The 12,880-nt window shown below is 57.7% G+C and overlaps 1 protein-coding gene across 6 annotated transcripts in view; it reads right to left on the reverse strand.

Moving 5' to 3' along the window:
- Window positions 1-12,880, reverse strand: part of MRTFA (myocardin related transcription factor A) — a 173,089-nt gene that overhangs the window by 6,921 nt on the left and 153,288 nt on the right. For 4 of the 6 annotated variants that reach the window (XM_027107742.1, XM_027107738.1, XM_027107741.1 and 1 more), the window contains 7 exons: window positions 11,627-11,682; window positions 8,891-8,966; window positions 7,810-7,971; window positions 4,049-4,224; window positions 3,427-3,558; window positions 995-1,248; window positions 601-772 (listed from right to left, as the gene is read on the reverse strand). In XM_027107742.1, coding sequence (XP_026963543.1) covers window positions 601-772; window positions 995-1,248; window positions 3,427-3,558; window positions 4,049-4,224; window positions 7,810-7,971; window positions 8,891-8,966; window positions 11,627-11,682 — 1,028 coding nt within the window. The remainder of the gene's footprint in view (window positions 1-600; window positions 773-994; window positions 1,249-3,426; window positions 3,559-4,048; window positions 4,225-7,809; window positions 7,972-8,890; window positions 8,967-11,626; window positions 11,683-12,880) is intronic. The other 2 variants (XM_027107740.1, XM_027107739.1) reach the window with 2 other exon arrangements.

Raw genomic sequence — 12,880 nt, forward strand, 5'->3', positions numbered from 1 at the left:
CTGATCAGGGCAAAGAAAACAGGCCAGGCCTGGGGCGTCTCCTGCCCTTCAAAGCCCAGGGCACGAGTGTAGCCTGTGGCCCAAGTGTGGGCTGCTCTCTCCCAGGCCAACACAGCACTTGTAGAGCAGATTCAGGACAGTAGCCGGTCGCATGGAAAGGGTGGGTGCTGTAGTGGAGCCCTGAGTCTGAACCCTGGCTGTACTGCCGGCCGGACCCATGACCTCAGGCAAACCTCTCTATCCCTCGACGCCTCTGCTTGCTCATCCTTAAGCCGGGGTAACACTCCCCATTTCTCACACTGCACTGTAGAGGCTGAGGAAAATGAGAGGTGCACAAGTGCTCCGTAAGCCCTGCGGCCCTTGACAGATACTGGCTGGCGTCGTTAATGACGATGACCACGATGACAAGGCTAATGCCACGGATGACCAGGGCCTCAGAGCAGGTTCCAGGTGCCTCTGCTGGAGCTCTGCTCTGCCTCCTGCAGCCGTGGTCCTGGGCCGGCCGCCTCCCCTGCCTGAGACCGAGCACCTGACCGCCCCCACGAGAGGCCAGGCTGGCGACGGCACAAGGCCTCCAGGGGGACGCGTGCAACCACTTACCTTCATGTCGTCCAGGTTGGCAGGCAGGGCCCCAGGCTTGCCAGTCAACGAGGTGCTGTTCTGACGTACCAGCCCACTGGGCCCAGGGGCGCCCGAGCCGGAGCTGCTGCTGGTAGCGGAAAGGCTGCGCGTCAGGGGGGCCCCACCGCTTCCCAGAGCCTCCCCTGCTGGCCTGAGAGGAAGAAAGGACAGGAATGAGCCCCCGCCAGGTCTCGCCCTAGGCCTCTGCGGGCCGGGTGGAGAGGAGCAAGGGGCAAGGGCCCCGCCCACAGAGCACTCCCGCAGGACCAGGACCAAAGGGTCCTTCACGTCAGGGCTGCCCGCATCTGGCCGTCCAGTGCCTGTGGGCGGGGGGTGGGGGTGGGGGCGCGTGGGGGGGGCAGGCCGGGCCTACTTGGGCGGGGCGGGCAGGATGGTCTGGTAGTTGTAGTGCTGCTGCTGCTGCTGATTGAGGATCTGGAGCTGCAGGAAGAGCTGCTGCTGCTGCAGGATCCTGGCGTAGGAGGAGTCCATGGGGGGCGCCCCCTTGTCCTGCTTCTGGTCCGGGGGGATGTACTGGTGATACTTGAGCTTCTTCACCTTCGGCTTCAGCTCCTTGGCCTTCTTGCTGCGCTGCGACTTCTCACTGGCAGACTTGGGTTGGCTTTGCTGCGGGCACAGGAGACACAGAGGGCGCTGTCAGGGGCAGCCGAGTGGCTTCCGGAAAGGCCCCACCGCCCACCCTGCCCTGTCCACGCCCCCTGCCGGATGGCACCCCTCCCAAAGCAGAGGCTGCCTCAGTGCCCGGGAGTGTCCAGGGAGGGGGCGAGGGCTGATGGGGGGCGGGGCTTGTGACTGGCTCTGCTCTTAAAGAGCTTCTAGTCCCAGTGCACAGGCCAGGCAGCCTCCCTGTGACCCTGAGCACAGAGTGAACAGGACGACGAGGTGAAAAGAGCTGTACTACGGAGCTCGCGCAGCCCACACTGGGCGCTTTACAAAAGCCGCGTCACACAGACCTGCAAAAACCCTGCCTCCCCAGGAACCCGCCCGTCGACTCGAAAGGGAAGAAAGAGGCTCAGGGAAGCCACGCGCTCGAGGCCGCACAGTGACTGGGACCTCGCTGCGCGAAGGAGCTGGGATCCGAACCCTGGACTCCAGAAGCTCACGTCCATTCACTGACGGGGCGGCTAGCACACAGGGAGGCCGTCTCCTGGGTGAGGAGGGTGGAGGCGGTGTGGGCAAGAGTGAGCAGGGCGCTGAGTGCTGGGAAAGGAGCGAGGAGGGCCTCGTGGCTTCTGAGCAGAGAACGGCAGGCGGAAGGGTGGAGACTCGATGCGGGGCTCAGCTGGGGTCTGACCAGGGCGCCGTAGGCACTGACGGGATGTGGAAGGAGGTGACTGACTAGAGGGAGAAGGGACAACAGCGCGTGTGGCAGCCGAGTGGCTACAAGGTCACGGTTTTGAGCTTCGGCAACAGCGTGTGACAACGGTGGCCCCTTCGCAGAAGTCGGGAAGAGGTGCCGGTTGGCCAGGGTAGGGAGAGTGGAGGAGAAGGCGCAGGGCTGCTGGGACCGGAGAGCACCCGAGAGGAGGGAGAGGGGTCCGCTGAGAGGCCCCGGCAAGGCTGAGGGTGCGAGAAAGAGGCCGAGGGCAGCCCAGGAGCACCCCACTGAAAGGGAAGAAGACGGGGAGCCCAGGGAAAGCCACCAGAGAGAGGAGTGCGACCTGAGGCAGGTCTGAGGCAGCTGGGGGCTCAGCTTGGAGGAGAGCCCGTGGTGGGGCTGGGGAGTGGGGACAGAGGCCGAGGCACTACCGGGAAAGAGGAAGTTAGATAAACACACATACACTGTTCTCGCAAACGGGGAGTGGGCAAAGGAAGGCACCAGTCGTGTGACGAGGAGCAGGTCTGAGGGAGGAATTTGGGGGGAAAACCTCAGACATCTGCAGCCAATCAGGAACAGACTGCAGAGGCAAGGGAGGTGCCGGCTGCTGGGGGAGTGGCTGGGAGCCAGCAGAGCGCCAGGGCACCACTGACCGGGAGGAGCAGGCCTGGGGCAGGGGCGCCACACGGGAGGGCCGCGGAGACCCCGCCAACCACCTGGGAGCGCCCGGAGGCACAGGGAGGCTTCGCTAAGGCTGTGAGCCGCAGCAGAGGAACGTGGGCAGCCAGAGGCTCCAGGCCAGGGCCAGGGCCTGTGTGGCGGGACTGGAGAATCAGTCAAGATGGGAAGCAAGCCGAGCGGGAAGAGAGGGCACCTGCCCAGCAGGCGTGGAGCACAGGCTGGACGGAGGGTGGCAGTCAGGGCCAAGGTCCCAGAGGCCGAGGGAGAAAGCTCGGCTGGGCGGGGAGGACCGGACAGCGGCTCCTCATGCTGCTGAACTTAACCTCAGCGTCCAGCACCGTGTTCCCACACAAAGGTCCCCATGGGCGTCTCATGGGGTTGACGGTAAATGCCGTCCCTTCAGGTATCTTAGGTCAGGCCTTGGAGGAAGAGAGTGACAACAAACACCCGGCACGGCTGGCTGGGTGACCTCAGGCCCATCACCTCACTTCTCGGTTCTGTCATAGCCTCACGAGGCTCCGAGTGGACAGAGGGGACGTGTGGGCGTGTCTTCCTGGGGCGGGCAGGAGTGAGAGCCTGGCCCGCTGTGCTCAGTGAGCAGTGGCTGCGGCTGTGACGGCCAGCGTGCGTGGAGGGAACAGGAGATCTCCCAGAGCACTGTGGTGACCTCGGCTGGTCCCGGACCAGATGGAGAAGAGAGCCAGCCCCACTCCACACTGGGACGGAGTCACGGCAGGACTCAGAGGGGAACGGAGAGGAGAGGGTGGTCAGCTAGAGGTCTGCACCTTAATGAGTGTGGGGAGGGGCTTGGCGGTGGCGACCGTGGTTCCGTTGGCGAGGCTGGGCGGCGGAAGAGGCTGCTCCGCCAGGAAGACTGTTTCTCCAGACTCTGGGCCCACGGGGAGTTGAGACACGACCTGGGAGAGAAGAGGGGAAGTGAGGACACGCCCACCCCTTCTCGTGGCCCTGGAAGCTGCGCCATCTCCAGGCTTCAGCCGGTGGTGCATCCCTGCCCTACCCTGCCCAGAGGTGGGTGGCTGTCACCCCCTCGGACGCCATCACCGTTAGGGGGCAAATGAAGGGCAAAGACGAGAGGGATGAAAAGAGCAGCCTCCAGGGTGGCGAGGGGAGAGGGAACTAGAAAAGGGGAAGACAGAGGGTGGTGAAATGTTACGGAACTGAACACACTCAGGAGAAGTGGCTGTTCTGAATGAGCAGACATGGGGGCAGCAGGGAGGCCTCTGACTCTAACTGCAAGGCTGCCCAGCCGGTGTCCTCCAGAGGGCCCACCGCCGCACCTTCTGGCTTCCCCGTCCCACCTGGCCCAAGCGAGGGACCTCATCCTGGGCCACTCCAGTGGGTCTGGGGCCCCTGAGCAGGGGAAGCACCTGTAGTGGACAAGCTCACCTGAGTGGGGGACACAGAGGTGGCACTGGGCAGTGGCTCGCTGACTCGGGCTTCCAGGGGTGACGGCACCGAGCCCTGGGACTCATGGCTGGCAGGCTGCTCAGGAGATAAGGCATCGCTGCTGTCCTCGTCAAAGGAAGAGCTGTCTGCTACTTTCGGGTAGTTCACCTGGCCCACTGAAAGCCAAGGCCAGGGTGAGACTCCTCCAGCAAACGGGAAGAGGCTGTCCCAGCGAGGCGCCTGCCCTGCGGCCCCACGGCCCCAGCAAGCAGCAGGAGAAGGAGGCCAGCAGCCGACCTGCCTCCTGTGTCCAAAAGAGCTCAAGGAAAGCTTGTCATCACGACCCGAAACAAAGGCCAGGAAGAGTCAGTCCCACCAGGTCATCAGAGCACTCCCCTCGGTGGGGAAAGGCCTGATGGTTAACCCCTTGCTTTTAACTCCGCCCTGCGTTCAGTCTTCCAAGTCAGGGTCTGCCCTCCCGCCCCACAGCCCGCCACCTCCTGTTTCCCCGCTGTTGAAGGCACTTTATTCCCATCCTGTGGCTGCACAAAACTCTCCTCTTCTCCCAGAGGCTCACGGACCCTGCGATCAGGGACGGAAGGAGTTTGGGTAACAGCTGTGCAGGTGCAGCTCCTCCCCTGGGCTGCCCGACTCCCCGAAGACCAGGAGGAACAGACAGAAGAGGCTCGCGGAGAAGGGCCACCTGCTTGCACAGGTGAAGCAGATCAGTGGAAGGACAGCGACCTCCCTTCAGCAGCCAGTGACTCCCAGAGACCCACGTCCTGGGGGCAGGCCTGCGCTCCTGGGCAGGGACCAGGCTGGGTGGGAGAGGCGGGAGAAGCAGGGACCCGGCGTGGGAATCCCAGATGCAGAGAGAAGGAAAGAAGGGGATGGGGCAGGCAGGGTACTTCAAAAGACTCCTGTCACAACCCTGCCGCCAGCCCGGTCAGGGGAGAAGTTCTGCACCGGCACTGTCCACACAGGGGGAATGAGGCAGCGGCGCAGAGGTGAGCCGGCGGCCATGCCGGGGACGCAGCTGCGGCGGGAAGACCACAGATGAGGAACACTCTCCCTGCAGACCCTCCCCTGCTCCAGGGCCGTGCCCCGAGGCCCTCTGCCCCTAGGACCCAGCAGGACGCCCCTGAGCTTGTCCCCCACCCCCCACCCGCCCTCCCAGGGGCCCGCAAGGAGCACGGAGAGGATGCAGCTCGCTGACAGTGGGTCACGCTAGGTCTAGGTGCCCTCCCACAGTCTCCTGCTCCCAGAGAGGGGACCTGTCATGGCACAGCAGCCACAGGACAATGGGACTCAGGACGGAGGAGCTGCGGGTCCACCCCGGCCTCAGCCCAGCCTGAGGAAGCTGCTGGCCACGCTGCAGCGGCCCCAGGGCCGTCAGGCCAGGTCACTGAGGGGCCCACCCCTCTCTCCTGCAGCCAGGGCAGCCCGGATGGGGCCCTGCCCGGCCGGAGTTCACGGGCCAGGCACCCTGGAGCCCAGCCGCTGCTCTGCTGGTGGGAAAAGTGGATGCTGAGGGGAGGCCGGCCATGACTCCGACGACCAGCTGGCGGCGCGTGTGTGAGCAGGTGGCCGCAGGTGTGTGGTGCAGTCCGGGAGACGGAGGCCGTCTGTGAAGCCCCTCCCATCCCGGTGCACACCCCGCTCTGCCTCCCCCTCCATCCCCCACCTCCTCAGCCTCTCCCCTGACTCCTTCCTCTCAGCCCTAAACCTCCTCCTTGACCACTATGTCCCTCTCTCCTCTCCACTCTCTTCCTGAACAGACGGACCATGTGTGCTGTCACCACTGCCTTGCCTCCTGCTCACTCCTTGGCCTGTACGCTCACTGCCGGCGAGTGCTCCTCTCTCCCCAGTCACCAGTGATGACCTCGTTCCAAACTAAGCTACTTCCCGGGCCTCAAACAAGCCGTATTCTGCCAGGGCTCCAGGCCACACTGCCCCCGCTGTCCCCTCTGCCTGGAATGTCCCTCTGCACCCTCTCTACTTGGCAAACTGACTCGATCTCCAGGTGGGCCCGAAACGTGTCGTCAGCCCCACCGCCATCCGCGTCCCTGAGAGAAGCCCATCTCGGACGGGCTCTCGCTGCCCCTGCCACACACCACTGTCCTACACTGTCCACGACAGAGCCGCCAGCTGGTCTGTAATGAATGTCACTGCAAACAGCAGCAGCCCTTCCCCGAGTCTCCCTGGGCGCCCAGGACTGTGCCGGGCCCTTCACAGCCATCGTCACCTGGGAGCCTGCAAACTGTCCTGAACGGCAGGTGGCTTGGCTACGACTTTACAGGGCCCTGGTCTTTCTAAGTACATGGTGCCACACGTGCCTGGGAGCTAGACTCGGAAATCACTTGTGCACACGGCAGCCTTCTCCCGTCAGACTGAGCTCTCTGAGGGCAGCCGCAGCGTATTCTGTTCGTTTCTGTAACGGCAGGACTCACATAGGCCTGGGGCGTGGCTGACTGTCAGCAAACATTTACCAGACGGGCTGGCTGCAGAGTCCAGAACTGACCTTGGCCCAAACGCTGTCGTGGAATCTGGTGAAGGTCTGGGCAGGAAAACACTAACACAAGGTGAAGTGAATGCCAGGGCAAAGCAGGGAGTTAAAGGGGAAGAGGGCAGTCAGGGCACCTCCTCTGCGGGTGCAGATGAGGTCCCAGAAACCGGTCTCCTCTGAGCCAGGGCTCGGGCCCAACGTGGCTGCTTCGGGCCTACTCCTGTGCCCTCCCCTGCCCTGCCCAAAGACCTAGCTCACTCCTACGTGAGAGCACCTGAGCCTCCTGAAGGCACGGCCGCTCCCCGGGGGCAGGTCTCAGGCCTGCGGCAGCCAAAGAAACATGTCTGTACCAGCAGTTACCAAAGTCTGAGGGAATCATGTGTGCACACCTGCCCGTGGCACACGAGGCCCTGCACGTCCTGGACTCTGTGGCCTCCCCCTCACGTCTCGACACCCGCTTCCAGCTCCACGTGCAAGCTGCTCCTTCTGCCTGCTGCACATGCTTTCATTCCTACTCACCCTGCACCCCCACCTGGGCCTCAGCTCTTCTGACGCCGACGCCCGCTGTCGGGGCCGGGGGGGCGGCCTCCATCACCCCCATCTGGGCCTCAGCTCCTCTGACGCCGATGCCCCCTGTCGGGGCCGGGGGGGTGGCCCTCCATCACCCCCACCTGGGCCTCAGCTCTTCTGACACCGACGCCCGCTGTCGGGGCCTGGGGGGGCGGCCTCCATCTCACTCTCACCTGTTTCCTTGCCTGTATCTGCTCCTGGGCTTGAGCTCCGTAAGGACGAGGGGCTTGGTCTGCCTTGTGGGGCTGTGGCCCTAGCACCCTGCTTGGATCAATCGACCTTTACTGACTGAACTATCTGAGGAGAGTGCCAGGCTCCAAGAACAGATTTCACTAATGAAAAGAAACTGCAGGCACAGTTTCAAGGTCCCAGCGTCTCCATGTGCTCACACACACCACCCCGGACACCTACCTACCTTCTCTGGGAAAGAGGGACAAGCCCCTGTGCTCACAGAGATGGGAAGTGGACAGAGGCCTCTCTGTCACTGATGCAGTTATTTTGGCACGGCGCTGATCTGTGAGGCCACTGGCGCTGTCCCAGGCTCATAGGACCCGTTTATCAGGCTCTCATACTCTGTACCTCGGCTCCCCCAAGGCTAAGCAGGAAGTCAGGGAGCAAGCGGTCCAGAGCCCATGCCCTCTGCGCCCCGCCTTCAAGTCCACACGTGGTGGTCGGGCCTCCTCACCAATGATGGCTTCCTTCAGGCTGGACTCCACAGGCAGGATGTTCTTCTCCACCAGCTCCATGGGGCCAGGCCTCTGCGCAATCTTCTCGTTGAGGTCATCGGCCAGCCTGGCTCTCTTCAGCTTCAGCTGCTTGGCCTGCAGGGAAGGCTCAGCCGAGGTCTCTGCCCGTGGGAGAGAATGGAGCGCAGGAGGATATAGGAGTGAGGTGGTTCTGCCCTGGGAACTGCAGAGCAGCTCCCCTTCCCTCTGGGGAAGGAGCAGAGACCATGAGAACGTAAATCAAGTGCCAGGCGGAGTACGGTGGCCCGGCCTGAAGTTTCACAAGGACAGAAGAAGGGGCCCCCGCTGTGGACAGTGTGTGGTCACGCGCAACAGTGGTCACTAGGCACAGGCTGGCCCAGACGACTCTCTGAGCTGGAGCTAGAGCTGAAAGAGCACCAGGCAATGGGTGGTGTCTCCTCTCCCTCAAGCTCGCTGCATTATGGGGACAATCCACCTCCCTGCTCTGGGCCTCAGGGTCTTCCTCTGCAAAGTGTGGGGTTCAGTCTAGGAAAGTCTTCTTCCAACCCCAAAGTGGTTTCAAAACCAAACAAAAAGTGAATAGATTCAAGCCAAAACCTTTCCTTCCCTAGAATGAGGAAAGAAGTGTGTGCGGGCAGGTGGAGTACGTCTGGGATGATCTTGCTTGTACTTCACAGGTGCTCCTGTAAATACTGAGTGAGTGAATGAATGGATGGATGGATAGATGAAGGAATGAATGAAAACAGAAAGTAAACACATTTAAGAACAGCGTTGGAGGAAAGGATTTCATACCGAGGTTTTATGAGATCCAGGGCCACGACATGGCCATAGAAAAAGGGAAGCCACCCCAAGAGAATGTGACTGTGCTCCTTTGGGAATTCCCAAAAGCCAGGGGTGGTTGCCCACAGCACTGCTGTTTTAACTGCGTTAAGGCTCTGGCTTACACTGTCAACTGAAACGGGAGTGATGAAAAAGAGGGACGACAAAACGTGGGTGGTGCAGGGGTGAAAACAGTGAGAATGAGGGTTTAGATGAAGAAGCATTTCCAATCTAACACACCTTCCAATATGTGCATCCTGACCAGCTCCGATCTCTCCGGCCGGGAACGAATCTTCCGCTTCAGGTAGTCCTCTGTCTATAGAAAAACACACCAAGCAGCTCTCAGATCCAGGTCACAAGCTTATGGCATGAACAGGACCAAAAAGCAGCCGTGCCTTTAGTGGGTCACCTCTGCAGCCACCACAACCTCAGCCTGGAGACTGCAGGGTCCTGAGGCCTGGAAGGACGCGTCCATTTTCAGCGCACCTGCCAAGGGCTTCATCCATCTGTCAAGACCATTTGTCGCTCTGAGGCTGGACTACTAATATATTTTTTAATCTATTACTTTTTTTAAAAAAATCAATTTATTTATTTTATTTTTGTCTGCATGGGGTCTTTGTTGATGTACGCTGGCTTTCTCTAGTTGCGGCGAGCAGGGGCTACTCTTCTTTGCGGTGCGCAGGCTTTTCATTGCAGTGGCTTCTCTTGTTGCGGAGCACGGGCTCTAGGTGCACGGGCTTCAGTAGTTGTGGCACGTGGGCTCAGTAGTTGGGGCTTGCAGGCTCTAAAGCACAGGCTCAGTAGTTGTGGTGCACGGGCTTAGTAGCTCCACAGCATGTGGGATCTTCCCGGACCAGGGCTCGAACCCATGTCCCCTGCACTGGCAGGTGGATTCTTAACCACTGCGCCACCAGGGAAGTCCTAATCTATTACTATCATATGTTATGTTCATCAAAGAAAATTCAGAAAATTAGAAAGTAAAACAACAATAAAAATTTTTAATCATCCACCGTTAGTATTTGGGGATATTTGTTTCTAATCATTCTTCCATGCAAAAGATAAGTTTAATTTTGCAAAGCTATAATCATACTGAATATAATTTTATACCTTATTTCAAAAAACTTGGCACTGCCTGGTACCATGAGCATTTTCCATGCACTCTGAATGGCTGCTGAGTACTAATTTTGATACGTGGTGTCATAGCTCTAGTTCCTTAACGTCTCATGTCCTCATTTCTGCACTTCTGAGACGCCAAGCAAATTAAACCATTCCCTCAACAGTCTCAGAGCCAGCCCACTGCCCGGCGCTCACATTATAATGTATATATGACCCCGGATTTGTCTGACTCTAGAGCCTGTGCTCTTAACCTTTGCACCAGAATTTTACAAACCATAGGTCAAGACCATTAGTGGGTCAGGACCAGCACAGAATAGGGTAGGATAGGACAAGACAGGACAGGACAAGACAGAGCAGAGTAGGGTAGAGTAGAATTGAATAGAAAATAAAGTATCAGAGCATACTGCATGCCTGCAGCAAGGTAAAGACTTGCTCCTTGGACTGGCCTTGGTGCTCTGACTGGTCAGCTCTGTGCCAGCCCCAGGGTGGTGCTGAGCTCTCCAGGAGATGGCTTACAGTGGCCGCGGGTTCAGAGCCTATCACCCATCTGCAGTGGGCAGAAGTACTGCCATGACTGCCAGAGAAGATGGCAGAACAGGTGTCGTACACTGCAGGTCTTCACAGACAGCAGAGGGAGGCATACGGTACTGATGAAGAAAACACCTGGAGTCCACACCCCAAGGTTTAAATCCCAGTAAGTTGCCACTTACTAGCTGGACAAGTTAGTTAACCTCTCTTAACTGCATCTATTAAGATAAAGATAATAACACTTAATTCGTAAGAGCTGATGTGAACATAAACAAGAAAAGGGTATAATTTCACATATAAAAGTACTCAGTAAACTAGTAGCTGTACTAATTAGTTCGTATTTACTCCTTGCCTTGGAGAAGCAGGCCAGGAAATGGTGCCAAGTCTTAAGACTGGGTTGAGGGCACAGGCAATGACATTCCTTTTCTCTCTGCTGTATTCTCTCATCCTCCCAGGCACTGAAACAGTGCAGCTGGTCACTCCTTTGGTTCCCAGGATCTGTGGCCTCATTCTTCCCACTCACTCTAAGAATTAATCATAATTTTCCTTAGAAATTTGTTAAAAATAAAATAAAGACAGAAGATAGTAAGGTAAATCTCGGAGGTAAATATTTCAGTCTCTGAAAGAGCTGTGGGTCTTAGGGAGCCCCGGCCTATGATCCTCCATCTGGGGAAGCTCTCTTCCCTTGTCTTTTACATAAAAGAGGAAAGTGAAGGGGCTGAGAGGGGGAAGCATGTTCTGGCGAATTCCCCATCTCCGCCCACACTGGGCAGCAGAATATCCCCTGAGGCCCCCGAGGGAACTGAAACCGAGGGGGACAGGGCAACAAGCCAGGTGCTGCAGTGTGAACCTGAGCTCAGAGGGACCCAGCTTCTGCTTCCATGGCCTCAAGTGGACCCTGGCTGCTCAGGGGCACACGGAGACCAGTAAGGTTTCCATGCCCATTCTGGAGAGGTGTGGGCAGTGTGGCCAGACAGGAGGGACCACCACTCAGCAAGCTTTTCCGTGGCTGGTGGTCGTGTCCTAACAGCTACAAAAGGCTAAGTGGAATTAAAGATGGGAAAATACTAGTGGTCTCCAAACCAAAAGAAGGGAGGTGACCATTACATACCCTTGAACGTACTAAAGGAAGAAACTCATTGTGATCATGGCCCATATCATCACACTGGGAGACGCTCGGGTGGGGATGAAGCAGAAAAGCCAGAGCCTTCTATTTAGAACCATAAGGCCAGGGCTGACCCTGGAGGCAACGCTAGACTGGAAGGAAGATGACAGCAGCACAACAGGCTCTGAAAATGCTCTTAGGAATCCTTGGGAAGCAAGGTGCCTTACCCTGGCCCGCTCCAAGCTCCTTCTCTGCTCATGAAATGCAGCTGGACTTTTCAAAGCTGTTGGGAGAAGAATGATAAAAGAATTACTTTATAGTGAAGCATCATGTCTACTGCTACAATTTACAGTGGAGAAGGTATCTTAAATTCAAGTTAATTTTAGCAGTACTATTAATATCAGCTGAAGTGAAGAAGAAAACGGCACCTGAGTAAGCACATATCTTTATGGTTCAGCTACCCCATCAAAACAATTCTGGTTACTTTGTTCCTAATGGGAACAGTCACTGCCTAAGCTTGGGCTCTGTAAGGTGCACCCAGGGAACCTAACTTTAATATAATCCTTATGGAGCAGTCAACTCTCCAAGAATGCCCACTGGGTCTCCCTTTACCCTCGGGGAGACCGGGACACAGAGCAGAGCTGCAAGTTGGGTCCACCCACTTTCCTTCTCCAACCTCATCAGGAATCGCAAAGTGACCGAACTGTTTGAATGAGGCAGTTAAACCAAAAAGACATTGCATCTACTTGGGTGCCATTTCCTTCTTCGGTTCAGCTGGTATTAATAGTTCTGCTAAAATTAACTTGAATTTCATCTTGAAGGACTAAAAGAACTTCACCATGATTGTCTGGTTAACCTTGGTGCACACAACCAGAGAGGCTCACTGTGTCCCCCATCACGGACCCGGCTCTTTTCTGGGGCTACCACCACATGGCCACAGCTCGCAACTCAGCAAAGCACACCGAGGGTGGGGAGACCAAAGCAGGACCCTCTACAAATGCAGCGCTGTGAAGAGAGTCTGTGTCAAAAACTCAGCAGATAACGAGTTGGGACACCCTGAGGATGAGAGGGGAAAAGGCCTGACTCACTTCAAGTTGGGAACAACAGCAGTAAGAGAGAAATTCATAAGACCGTGGTCAGTTTCACTTCTGCTGCCCTAGAATTTCAGAGCAGCTGTGAAACTGTGTGTGCAGATAACTTTTGCTGGGCTGCTGGCTGTGGTAGGAGTGCAGCGGTAAGGAGACGCTAAAAGTAGCCAGAGCACAGATATGACCCTATCCTGCCTGGGCCTTTGCGCTTCCTCCCCCCATCCCACCCCCAGGGGCTGGGCCTCAGGAGCAGCAGTCCCCAAAGAAAGCTCCAAATGTCACTGCAGTACTTCTTTTTTTCTCTTTTTTTTTTTCCCTAATATTAAAGTAAAAAAGAAACCCATTTTAAAAGATCAGTTGGAAGTACCCTATCTTCTAACGGCAGGGGGAGCG

Source organism: Aethalodelphis obliquidens, unplaced genomic scaffold (genome assembly GCF_003676395.1).
Source record: "Aethalodelphis obliquidens isolate GAN/ISIS:26980383/991018 unplaced genomic scaffold, ASM367639v1 scaffold8, whole genome shotgun sequence".
NCBI classification, from domain to species: domain Eukaryota; kingdom Metazoa; phylum Chordata; class Mammalia; order Artiodactyla; family Delphinidae; genus Aethalodelphis; species Aethalodelphis obliquidens.